Raw genomic sequence first — 13,754 nt, 5'->3', positions numbered from 1 at the left:
GTTCCATTGGAGAGTAACTCTTTTTTTTTTTTTTTTTTAATTAGATATTTTCTTTATTTACATTCAAATGCTATCCCCTTTCCTAGTTTCCCCTCTGAAACCTCCTATCCCTTTCTCCCCTTCCCCTGCTCCCCAGCCCACCCACTACTGCTTCCTGGCCCTGGCATTCCCCTACACTGGGGCATAAACCTTCACAGGACCAAGGGTCTCTTCTGCCGTTGATGACTGACTAGGCCATCCTCTGCTACATATGCAGCCAGAGCCATGAGTCCCACCATGTGTTTTCTTTGGTTGGTGGTTTAGTCCCAGGGAGCTCTGGAGATACTGGTTAGTTCCTATTGTTGTTCTTCCTATGGGGCTGCAAACCCCTTCAGCTCCTTGGGTACTTTCTCTAGCTCCTTCATTGGGGACCCTGTGCTCCGTCCAATGGATGCCTGTGAGCATCCACTTCTGTCAGGCACTGCCAGAGCCTCTCAGGAGACAGCTTTATCAGGCCCCTGTCAGCAAGCTCTTGTTGGCATCCACAGTAGTGTCTGGTTTTAGTGGTTGTTTATGAGATGGATCCCCAGGTGGGGCAGTTTCTGGATGGTCATTCCTTCAGTCTCTGCTCCACACTTTGTCTCTGTAACTACTTCCATGGGTATTTTGTTCCCCCTTCTAAGAAGGACCAAAGTATCCACACTTTGGTCTTCCTTCTTCTCGAGTTTCACGTGTTTTACGAATTGTATCTTGGGTATTCCTAGCTTCTGGGCTAATATCCACTTATCAGTGAGGGCATATCATAAGTAGATATTAGCCCAGAAGCTCGGAATACCCAAGATACAATTCGCAAAACAAAAGATCACAAAAGGAGAGTAACTCCTTAGGCTGTAGCAGTTTGGGAGGTCTTCCACAAAAAATGGTAACCCTTGTAAAAACATGGGTAGAGCTGGGCAGTGGTGGTGCACGCCTTTAATCCCAGCACTCGGGAGGCAGAGTCAGGTGGATTTCTGAGTTCGAGGCCAGCCTGGTCAGCCCAGGACAGCCAGGGCTATACAGAGAAAACCTGTCTCGAAAAACAAAACAAAAACAAACAAACAAAAAAACCATGGGTAGAGAAAAGACAGAGGTGTGTTTAAAAGCACAAACGAGCATATCTGACACTGCTGGGGTGACCAAGAACCAGAGACTAGATAGCCCAGGGATGAGGACAAGCCAAACACTATTGGTCTTATATATATCAAAAAAGAGTAGCGATGAAAGGTCTCCTCATGATGCCCTGCTGCGGTGTCTAACTTAGCCACCATCAGAGAGGCTTCCTTCTGTAGCAGATGGGAACAAATACAAACCCACAGCCAGACATTACCCAGAGAGAGACTTTGGAACGGAGCTCAGAGAAACCTGTGGGAGAGGAGGCAGGAGGAGTGTATGAGCCAGAGGGGATGGAGGACACCAGGAGAACAAGGCCATCTGGACTCACAGAGACTGAAGCACCAAGTACTGGGCTTGCACAGGTCCATACCAGGTCCTTTGTGTATATATTATGGCTTCCAGCTTAGTGTTTTTAAGGAGCTCTTGCATCTGTGAACAAGTGGGACTCTGATTCTGTGCCTTCTCTTGGGCTCTTTTCATTCTTTTGGTTTGCCTTGTTCAACTCTGATTTGACTTTTTTGTTTTACCATACTATATTTTATTGTGCTATGTTCTGTTGCCATCTCTTGGAAGCCTGCTATTTTCTAATGAGAGATGGAAAGGGAGTGGATGCAGATGGGAAAAGATGTTGGGAGGAGCTGGGAGGCGTAGAGGGAAGGGAAACAGTAACTAGGATATATTGCATGAGAACACAATCTATTTTCAATAAGGGGGGGAGGCTCAGAGGGTGGATTGGCGTTGGCTAAAGTTACAGATGAGAGCCATGCATGAAAAAGCTTGCCCAATGACTTTGCTATCTACCCAATATTTTCCATATATATCCCTTCTTGGGATGTGGGGTACCTTGCATAGAGAACAAATTTTCGGGCATTTTGCCTGCATGTTTATCTGCATACCATTGGAGGCCAGAGGAGGGCCAGAAGAATACCATGCCCCACTTCTGGTCTCCAAGGGGACTGCCTGCTCATGGTACACAGATATACATGCAGGCAAAATACCCATATGCATAAATTATCCTATTTTTTTTAAATGGAAGGAACTACACATCCCAAGAAGGGTATACATATACACACACGCACACACACACACACACACACACACACACACACACACATATTTGGTAACTGCAGGGGATAATTGCCTTGAGAAAAAGGAATATAATGTCTATATGCACATGTCTATATGCACAGAGGCCTGCAAAAGAAGATACCACAGAGGACCGGAGACTCTGAGATTCTTTTTTTTTTTTTTTTTTTAAAGATTTATTTATTTATTTTATGTATATGAGTACACTATATAGCTATACAGATGGTTGTGAGCCTTCATGTGGTTGTTGGGGGGAAATGAATTTAGGACCTCTGCTTGCTCCGGTCAACCCTGCTTGCTCTGGCCCAAAGATTTGTTTATTATAAATAAGTATTTTCTAGCTGTCCTCAACCATACCAGAAGAGGGCGTCAGATCTCATTACAGGTGGTTGTCAGCCACCATGTAGTTACTGGGATTTGAACTCAGGTTCTTTGGAAGAGCAGTTAGTGTTCTTACCCGCTGAGACATCTCACCAGCCCCCTCTCGGGTTCTTTATAGAGAGTCATTGTCTTGGAGTTTGGGAGTTAGTAAAGGGGTTTAGTGGGTATGGGCCAAGCTTAGAATATTCTTACCTACTCCTCATGGCACTGGGGGGTTGGTCCAGGGTTTTGTGCATTCTGCCAAATACCCAACCACTGATCTGTATCCTCAGACTGAGTATATTCTGTCTGAGCAAAGGACAGACAGTGCTAAAGGCCTCAGTGAACGCCTGATAAGAACTGCGTAGACAGGGACGCATTGTGGGAAGTATCCGAACACTAAGATGGGTAACAAGAGAGAGTACGAATCCCCTTTCCCCGTTAGGAGGAGGAGGAAAAGCCACGGGGATGTAAGGGCGAAATGTAACGGAGACACACATCCTAAAGCAGATAGAAAGAGGAAGAGCCTGCATTATTTCCCTGATCCTAAGAAAGAACCCAGCCCTGGGAACTGAGCTATGGGCCACTGGATAGGTTCGCAGATGTGCAGAGGGTGCTTTACTCTTATGGGCCTTGGGCCATCCTCTACACTCTTCTGGTTTGTTGATCTTTGTTTGTTAGATGCGCGCGCACATGTGTACGTGCATGCGTGTGTGTGTGTGTGTGTGTGTGTGTGTGTGTGTGTGCGCGCGCGTGTGTGTACTGCGCGTGTGTGTGTGTGTGTACCACGTGCGTGTGTGTGCAAGCATGTGCGCATGTACGCATGTGTGTACGTGCGTGCGTGTATGTGTGTGTGTGTGTGTGTGTGCGTGCGCGTGTACTGGGTGCGTGTATGGGCGTGTGTGCGCGCGCGCGTGTGTACGTGCGTGCGTGCATGCGTGTGTGTACGTGCGCACATGTATGTGTGTGTGTGTGCGCATGCGTGTGTACTGCGTGCGTGTGCATATGTGTGTACGTGTGTGCATGCGTGTGTGTACATGCGTGCGTGTACATGCATGCATGCATGCGCATGCGTGTGTGTACGTGCGTGCGTGTGTATGTGTGTGTGTGTGTGTGTGTTTGGTTTTTGATTTTTTTTTTTTTTTTAGTACAGGGAATTGAACCTTGAGTATTTACAAGTGCCAAGAAAGCTGTCTGAGCTAATAACGTCACTTATTTTTTTCTTTTTTTCTTTTTAAGTTTGAGAAAAAATCATGTTAAACTGCCCAGTGTGGCCTTCCAATCATTCTGTAGACAAGCTTCAAAATCCCAATCCTGTCTCAGCCTCTGAAGCAGCTGGACTGTAGGCCTGTGCTTCTGGGACTAGACTGGGTAATGATGAAAGGTGACTGAAACTGATAATGTAACTTATTAACTTATCAAACACAAAACCAAAAGGTAATAACATCTTGTATTTTCCTCATGTACGCCAAAAAATTTTAATAGTTATTTTTAGAAGGTATTATAACAGTGACCCTAAGGAAATACTTTTAGTTATTCTGAGAAAGAACATTAAATTATAGATAAAGTAGAGAAACTTTAATTGCTAACGAACAACACATAAAGAGTATGTGCTGTGTTGGGTCAGAGGGATGGCTCAGGGGTTAAGGACACTTACTGCTCTTGTGGAGGACCTCAGTTGAGTTCCCAATACCCATATCAGGTGGCTCACAATTGCCTATAGCTCTGAGGGATCTGATGCCCTCTTCTCATCTCCTGGAACATGAGTCACTTACACACACACACACACACACACACACACACACACAACGTGCATGCACACACAGCCCTAAATAAAAATAAAATTTAGAAAGCCAGGGAGTGGTGGTGCATGTCTTTAATCCCAGCACGCAAGAGTTGGCTGTTGCAAGACAGCCAAGGCTACAAAAAGAGACTCTTGTCTTGAAAAACCAGATAGATAGATAAAATATTTTAAAATATTTTGTAAAGCTTTAAAATATACCAGAAGTAATATCCAGGTGTGTATGTTGGTGCACACATCAGAGGCAGGTGGATCTCTGTGCATTTGAGGCCAGCCTGGCCTACATAGTTCTAGGACATGTAAAGCTACACAACTAATCAAAAGACTCAAAAACAAAACAAACAGAAAACAGAACAACTACATATGTATCCTGAACTTCAAGTTCAGAGTTGGGCCAAATGGTCACTGACCCTATCACAATTCTCTACTTGGTATAACTTTATCTTTTCCACTGAACTGAAATATCTGTGGGAATTTGTGCTTCCAGTTTATTTAATCTTTGAGAAAAGACAAAGCCAGTTGAATGGTTTTTGTTTTTATTGTGTTACCTGTATTTATAAAGAATGAAACATGAAGCAACAATGTTTTTCTTTTTTGAGACAGGGTCTTACTCTATAGTTTAGGCTGGCCTGGCCTTCATTATACTAGACCACGTTGGCTTCAAACTAGTGGCAAATCTCTTGGCTCTGCCACCTGAGTGCTGGGATTACAGGCTTGTGTTATTCTTGAACAATATGACCCCCACACTTGATCTGATGTGGGATCGGTTACCTCTCTTCTTTACAATGAAATAAGCATCCCTAGGTATTAGTTAAATATCAATATGACCATGGCAAACTTACATATGTGGCATAAATCATGTCCTGTGAAACTAAAAAGCTTAAAAGTTGACACGTATGTATGTGTGCCTACTTGAGTATATGTGCAATATGTGAATGCCTGGTGCTCAAAGAGGCCATCAGAGGGCATTGGATCTCCTAGAACTGAAGTTAGAGGTGGTTGTGAGCCAGCAAATGTGGGTTCTGAGAACCAAACCTGAACCCTGCGCAAGAGCAGCCAGTGCTCTTAACCGCCAAGCTGTCTCTAACCACCACATTTAAGTGCTACCTTCCTGTATGTTTTTGAAATATTTGCTGCATATTCATTCATATCCTCTGCAACAGGATTTACTAGCAGAAGAGCCATAGCAGCCGCCAAAAGCTTTATAGTTTCTGGAAGAAAACGAAACACAAAGACCTCTTGTGCCCAAGATTGCTGAGGTGGGGAAAGAGCTTGGATTGGAGGATTATTTGTATGAGAAGATTAATTTTTCTGACTTCTATCTTTTTATTTATTCTTTTTTCCTCTCTTGGTCCCCATTTATGGGGCACACAATTGAGCTGAACTCATCCTGATGAGAAAGGCAGAGTAGACGCAGTTCAGGGAGGGACTTTGGAGACAGACAGGCTTTAGATTCATAGATCTAACATTTACTTAGTGAACTAAAAAAATTTTTTTTTGAAGTGGTTCATCACATAAAGTCCATTGTGTTTCTAGCAATGGCTAAGTTAAAAAACTTCCTCCCTTCCCACAACTCCTGTCCTCATGGTTTTGGCAGAGCCTCAAACCCACAGCTCAGGGATGAGACTGTGTAGTGCAGGCTGTCATGTGGAGATCCTCTAAGCACCAGACATTCAGAATACCGCAGCCCTCCAGTTTCAGGGGTTGATTAAGGTTTGAGAAAATAAGTCAGTGAGAAACAGTATCACTTCTGCTGGAGGTTTTGAAGAAATCACAGGTTGAACCCGAGTCTGGAAGCCTCTGATGGTGGCTTGCTATAGCTGCCTCCCAACACAATGACTGAGAGAAGGAAGGCAATGTGCCTGAGCTGGACTGCATTGGAGGCTGGGCATCTGCATGCTACAGTTCTTTTTTTCTTTTTTAAAGTACATCAACAACCAAATATCTTTCTTTGCTCAAGTCAATTTCTATAGTTTTCAAATAAGACTACTTACATGTATGCTCTGAAACCTTGGGGGAAAATTACTTGATGTGCTTCAGACTTCATTTTATTTAAGAATGGGTAGGAGGGAGCTGGGAAGAAGGCTCACCAGTGAAGAGGTCTCGCTTTTCTTGCAGAAGACCTGAGTTCATTTCCCAGCACCTACATGATGGCTCACAGCTGTCTATAACCCCAGTTCCAAGGAGTCTGCCGGTACCAGACACACACGACGCACATATATCCACACAGACAATACACCCGTGCAATAAAAAACAAGCAAATAAAGAAACAAATCTTTAAAAAATACAAGTGGCAGAGGCAGGCGGATTTCTGAGTTCGAGGCCAGCCTGGTCTACCAAGTGAGTTCCAGGGCAGCCAGAGCTATACAGAGAAACCCTGTCTCGAAAAAGCAAAAAAAAAAAAACAAAAAAAAAACAAAAACAAAAAACAAGTGGAAATCCACTAACCTTGGAGAATTATTATGAAAAGTCAGAGATTATCTATGGAAATTACTTATTTCAATCACACAATTAAGCTATTTTGGAGTATTCAAAACACCTCATTAGACAATTAGCACACTTTTATCCTTTGGCAACTTTAAATAATAGAGACGGTATTGACTACTCTTACCTGGAAATTTTACTGCCTGGCAATAAATGACGAGGTCAGAGAGCTCTGGTGCAATCTGCCTGCTTTCTTTTTTGTTCTGTGGAAGGTAAAACTCCTCTCCCAGTTCCATGTCATACACCTTTCAAGGAAAATGACACCATTTTACCAGAAGGTGGAGGTCCCTCACTCTGAATCCCCAAAGCGCTTTCTCCATACCTCCCCCACATGGTCCGCATGCTTCTCCTTACTAAGTATTTCTTCACATTCATATCTCAGTGCCTTTGTGAGGGAAAGGACTGTGTCTGATTCATCCTTCATGTCTCTTAGGACAGAGGGCATTATCTTTCACATGGAGTAGTCTATACACATTTGTTGAATTAATAGAGGGTTGATGATCTATATGTCTTGCTTCAAAAATTTGATGCTGCCACTGTCCGAACAGATTTCCTCAGTGTCTATAGGCTGAGGCCCCTCGGGGTGAGACTTGGGTATCCTACGTGTCTTTCAGGTCTCTGTGGTTTTGCTAACTCTTCATAACCCGGCTTCCTTTCATCTCCTTGGTGTGAATGACTTTAATGTTGTCCTCTTGGCTGGAGTGGCCTGTTTGTGTACACTTGGGAAAATCTTTACTCTCAAAGAATATCTTCCACAGTGAGGTCACTATGCTTTTTACTTATCTACTAACATGATTTACAGGCCCGTCTCAACCACTAACCCACCCATCCCCCATACATTCCAGTGCCTGCCAACATATACTCCCAGTAGGTACTGGTTGGGTGAAATTATCACAAGTGGTAGGCCATAGTCCTATAGCATCTCCATTTGGACTTGGGCATCTGAGGGAGACTGAGTAAGATAAAAAGAAGGGGCGGGGAGTCCCAGTCGAAAGTGACAAAACCCCAAAAGTCCAAGAATCATGCAACGAAAAGCCATCTCTGGAGAGATGACTCAGTGGTTTAAAGCACTGACTGCTCTTCCAGAGGTCCTGAGTTCAATTCCCAGCAACCACATGGTGACTCACAACCATCTGCAATGTGATCCGATGCCCTCTTCTGGTGTGTCTGAGGACAGCGATGGTATATACTCACATACATTAAATAAATACAATCTTTAAAAGAAAGAAAAGCGATCTCCCACCTTTCCCTTATTGCCAGAGGAGTTGTCTGCTTTCTTTATCCTCTTTGGGCCTTCTTCATTGTACTCAAACTGAAGCTTGTCAGCGCATAATTTGTTCTCAGGTCTGTCTTCCAGAATGTTGTCTGAAAATGAATTACCAGGCGTCAGTGAAAAAGAGCCAAATGCCTCTCTTCAGGGCTTTGTGTGAGGAGATCCAACTACTTGTGTTATCCAGCAGACTGAGACGCTGGCTGCATGTTACCAAAATGAGGACTTGAAGCACAATTTTAAAACTTCGGTTATATATTTAGCTTCACAGACTCATTTAGCAGTAGTTTTGGTACCATACAGATATACTCTAAATGAAAAGGCCCATCTTGCACAGATAGACGAATGCGATGTCAAAAGGCTGATGGGACACATGTCTGGGAAGGATGTAGTGGTTCAAGCATTTCTATGTGGTACATTCGGTAGTTAACCAGGCTTCCTTTGAAATGAAGTTATTTGCTTCTTTTGACCCCAGAAACATCAAAGTCAATATTCATGGGAGAAGGCTTATTGTTATGCATGATGCAAAGTTTCTTCCATTTAAATTCATTGAAAAGTAAAATTTTCATGACTGTTGTTTTTACATTATAATCTTAATGTAAATATTTCTAAGTATGGTAGATAATCTTGGATTTTTTTTTGCCATGCTTGACATCTCTATTCAGAACAAGTATAAAAGTCTGAGAAGTATGTCATGATTGTATTCTTTTAAAATGAAAAGCAAGGGAACTAATATCTCATTCTAGATTCACTGTCTTTCTGGACCACAAATGCTTAGACCAAAATATCCTTAGACCAAATAAGGGCCATGCAGCTTACCAAGAGATCAATAACTTCACTGCATTCCTATGCACAGAAGTGCCACACCTTCATGCTAATCAGACTCAAAACAGTGGAGACATAATGCAGACATCCATGCAGTTAAAATACTGGGTTCAAATGACGTTTACCTTCCTGACTGTTAGGAACAGGGGAAGCAGTAAGGACATCTGCTACAGAGAAAGAGAAGCAGAAAGAAAATATAGGTAAGGAGAATTCAGTCGGAGCCAGATACATCAAATTAAGGCATGGAGCAAAGCACAGGTTATAACAGGTTAGATCACAAGGTAATGAATAAGAAGGTGTCTTAGAGAACTAATATTTTGACTGTCATAGATTCAAGGACTAGCAATAAAGGAAATGCAGCCAACCCTGGTCTTTGGGTAGCAAAAGGATCAGGAGTTCAAGGTCGTATTCAGATACATAGAGCATTCAAGGCTGGTCTAGACTGTGTGAGACCTTGTATCAAAACAAAACAAAAAACCTCCAAAGCAAACATTGTTAATTCGAATCATGCTAAAAGCTGCCCATTCATATTACTAGTTAGGATTGTACTATTCTTGATATAGCTTTAATTAAACTCAGAGAGATGAGAGATGCATTGCAACCATACCATTGCTAAGGCATTTAATAGTTGCCTACATAAGCTGTCATAGGACAAACTTCACAAGGCATGCCATGACCTCAAGGCCTGTTTGGAAGTCAACCAGTCAGAGGATCCTTCACATGAAATGAGAAATAGCCATGACAGTGGACTTCAGCTGTCATAGAGGTGTGTGTGTGTGTGTGTGTGTGTGTGTGTGTTGAGTGTGTGTATGTCTATATGTGGGGGCATCATCAAACATTTGACAGAACTTTTTCATGACATATCAGAGAAACTTCTGGTTCCTAGTGGTGAAACGTCATTATCCAAAGCCTCATACACCATGGGAGTAGAGTTTGAGAGTTTGGTAGGCCTCACCTTTCAATGAATACTCCACCCAAACCTTGAACAATGCATAGGACTAATTTATAAATTCAGTGGAGAGTAGAGTTAAATTTTACTTCCCTACACAAAACTAAATCAGAACGTCCTTTCTCTCCTCTGTTTAATTTCACTATTTGCAAATAGAACATACGGAAATGTTAATTCAAAAAGCTCCCTTTCCTGCTTTCAACAGTACAAAAAACGCCCCAGGGTAATTTATGATGGAGAAAGAATTTATATTCTGGTGGTGTGAGATTTCTTACAGGAGCAAATAACATCTGGACTGGCTGATTTCATCAGTGTAATTTTTCATTTATTCTCTGGATCCATTTGTTTTGCTATGGGGGCATTTCCATGGGGGTGGACAAGTCAATATAAAACTTTGCACATTCTTGTGACTTTTTAGGTCTAGGATGCTAATAACTTGTCTTGAATCCATTCAAATGGCATTTCCAGTCAAATAAGTGTGCCTTTAACTGATGGCATGAGATAGTTAGCTATTATGAGATTATTAGTTATTAAATGGTCACTGCTTAGCATTATAGTTTAGGTCAGAACACAACTAGACCATTACCAGTCATGAGGGCTCTGAACTGAAACATGACTGGAAACAAACTCTAATACGAGAAGCTAATATGGCCATGAGAAGCTTAGTGGTCTTTACATCAATGGCAAATGTTTACTAGTGTGGGAACAGCTACACAAGCAGCATGTGTGTGCCAAGGACCACAGGGCCTTTGTTGATACAAGGCAAATGCTCTACCACCGAGCCAAACCCTCAGCCCACTCTAGAATGCTATGTAGGAGATGGAATCAGGAAGATCAAGAGTTCCAGGCCAGCCAGGACTGAACAAAGAGACTCTGTCTCATTTAAAAAAAAAAAAAAAAAAAGTAAGTTTGTGCAATTAGAAACCTTGGTGCTTTCTCATGGGAACACTGATACCTTTTAGAGGGCACCAAAGTAAAAGCCAACTATCAGCAAGCTTGCAGGGGAAAACAGTCTGTAATCTCTGGCTAATGATACCAATTACAGGCAAGTGAAGCACACACAGACCCAGTTCTGACCTGAGAAGAGTACTTCACTAGTAACCTTTAGCCATCATTCATGTTTTTCTCTCTTGTGGGGCCAGAAGGAAATGGCTTGTTGGGTTAGTAATCCGAGAACAGGGAGGTAGGAGAATGAGCCTCCTCTTTTTGGTGCCAGATCCCCCAGAGAGACAGCAGGACAGTAAGTGACACTGTCTGTCCCCTGCAGGTGGCGCGCATGCGAGAGAGAGAGAGAGAGAGAGAGAGAGAGAGAGAGAGAGAGAGAGAGAGAGAGAGTCTGAACCATCTGCCAAGAGCTTTTATCACTTCAGAAACTCACAGGCTGAAGGTGTGTTTTTCTGTTCTTATCGCCCCCTCTTCCCCTACACACCCATTTCTGGAGTGACACCTGCACCCCACCCCTCCCCTTGCTTCCCCTGTGGTCCTTGTCTTCCTAGAGTGTGGCTGTGATGCTAGAACCCTGTTCTTCTCTGTCCTCACTACCATTGTTAAAGTCATCTGTATTGCTTATCTATGGCGTTCCAGACTTATTTGGGAAGGGAAAAAAAAAAATCACGTGAGCACTTCCCTGTTCGCAGCAGTAGGCTCTGTGTCTCTTACCATCGGAAAGGGACTCGTAATCATAATCATATTCGTCCTCCTCATCTTCCTCTTCCTCATTACTGGCAGGTGGCGGGTTGGCATTCCCACCAGTGAAAGCCTGTGCTTGCATGGATGCTAACTGATGAGCCTGAAAGATAGGAATAATTAAAGACTGCACATGCAACCTACTGAGCTTCCACCCAAACCTTCAAAACTGCCACCGAGTGCTTACCACAGCTCTAAAAGCGAATTGCCCCTTCTGAGTTCATTTGGGAGAGAAGAAAGTATCTGGATTTATTGTAAGACAGGCACCAGCTAGTGGCTTTTGGCTCCTCACCGGGGCACACGATAGCTAGAGCCAGCGTAGCACCTTGGATTCATTTTGGGTCTGGCTTCTTTACATGGAGTTACTCTGCATTCCTGTGGCTGCTGTAGCCCAGTTTTTTTGAGCCCCCAAACTCTGGATACAGCTGTGTATGTGTGTGTGTGTGTGTGTGTGTGTGTGTGTGTGTGTGTATCAGCACCTTTAAAGGAAGAACTTGGGAATGTTTAGAAACAATCACAAGGAACCTGTGTGTGGCATCTGGATTCCTAGGCCCTTGGGAAAGTCCTGCAAGAGAAAACTCTGATGCTTGGAAAACTAGCATTGGTCCCGAGGGACAGAGTGAAACAGCTTTAGAGCAGGAAGTCTCTGCTAAGACACTAATTTTTTTTTTCTGTCTTAAAATAATATTGAAAGTCCTCTGACCTTGAGAACAATGCTAGAATCCCTGTGGACAAGCAGACCAGAGGAACAGTTGTAGTTTAGAGAGCACTTTTCAGTGGATGGTATCGTTATCGGAACTATAAATCAAAATAACAAAACAGGCTTAGAAATTTTAGGGAACCTGGGGCTGGACAGATGGCCCAGTGGTTAAGAGTGCCTATGTAAAAGGTCAGCCCTGGGGCTGGGGATACGGCTCAGCACTTAAAAGCACTTGTTTTGATTCCTGGCACCCACAGGATGCATCACAACTACTCATACATAGTTCCAGTTCCAGGGGATCTGATGCTCCAGGCATAGACATACATGCAAAAAAAAAAAAAAAAATCACTCATGTAAAATATAGGTAAATATTAAACTATTAAAGTAAGTTCAACATCAAGGGAGATTTGATACTTCTGGCCTTTACAGGTAACTTTGCCTATAATCATTTGCACATCACCCCCCCGCATCCCCCACACACTAAAGGTAATAATGCTAAATCATTAAAACAAAAATTTGCGGAAACATGTTAAAAACATATGATAGTGGGTCAAGTGATAGTTTCGAAAATAGGATGAATAGAAATACTTCTTGCAGATATTACTAACATCTGTGAGACAACAAGAAAACTGTCATTTCTCCTGGTTAAACAAATACATAGGTATTGCCTAAGCTACTGTTTTCTTCCTTCTGTATTTATAATCAGAGGAACTGCTAAATTCCAGTTGGAGGTGAACAAAAGTAAAGACATGAGCTTACAAGATCTGGATCCTCAGAACCCAAGAAGAAAGGAAGGAAGGAGAAAACTAACTCATGAAGGTTGTTATTTGGCCTCTGCATGTGATTTTCTCTCTCTCTCTCTCTCTCTCTCTCTCTCTCTCTCTCTCTCTCTCTCTCTCTCTCTCTCTCGTGCAAACACACACATGTGCACACAGATAATTAAAAGAAAGTAAAGATATAATTTGCATAAAATTGTTTTCATTTACATTCTTGGACTCTGCTGGCTAGTTTTATACCAACTTGACATGGAGTTCTTAGAGAAGAGGGACTCTCAGTTGAGAAAATGTCTCCGGCAGATTGGCCTGTGGAGCCCGTGAGCAAGGTGGTGTTCTTGATTAACGATGGATGTGGAAGGGCCTAGTTCACTATGGACGGTACCATCCGTGGTTGGTGGTCCTGGGTGTTTTAAAAAATCAGGTTGGGCAAGCCATGAGGAGCAAACCAATAAGCAGGACTCCTCCATGGCCTCTGCATCAGTTCCTGCCTCCAGGTTCCTGCCCTGACTTCCTTTGAAGATGGGCTGTGACCTGAGTGTTGTAAGCTTGACTAAACCCTGTTCTCCAAAAACTGCTTTTGGTGATAATGTTTTACCATAACAATAGAAACCCAACTAAGACTGACTCCATGATTTGTAGCTGTGAACTTTACTCAAGTTATGGATTTCTGTTTTTGTTTTTTTTTT

The 13,754-nt window shown here is 42.8% G+C and overlaps 1 protein-coding gene across 4 annotated transcripts in view; it reads right to left on the bottom strand.

Annotated features, from left to right (window-relative positions):
• Window positions 1–13,754, bottom strand: part of Plce1 (phospholipase C epsilon 1) — a 300,309-nt gene that overhangs the window by 30,448 nt on the left and 256,107 nt on the right. For 2 of the 4 annotated variants that reach the window (XM_021196332.2, XM_029538635.1), the window contains 4 exons: window positions 11,566–11,695; window positions 9,083–9,124; window positions 8,106–8,227; window positions 6,990–7,107 (listed from right to left, as the gene is read on the bottom strand). In XM_021196332.2, the coding sequence (XP_021051991.1) occupies window positions 6,990–7,107; window positions 8,106–8,227; window positions 9,083–9,124; window positions 11,566–11,695 (412 nt within the window). The remainder of the gene's footprint in view (window positions 1–6,989; window positions 7,108–8,105; window positions 8,228–9,082; window positions 9,125–11,565; window positions 11,696–13,754) is intronic. The other 2 variants (XM_029538628.1, XM_021196340.2) reach the window with 2 other exon arrangements.

Source organism: Mus pahari, chromosome 1, assembly GCF_900095145.1.
Source record: "Mus pahari chromosome 1, PAHARI_EIJ_v1.1, whole genome shotgun sequence".
Taxonomy (NCBI): Eukaryota; Metazoa; Chordata; class Mammalia; order Rodentia; family Muridae; genus Mus; species Mus pahari.
Note: the sequence above shows the minus strand (reverse complement) of the source record. Positions and strands in the feature narration are given on the sequence as shown.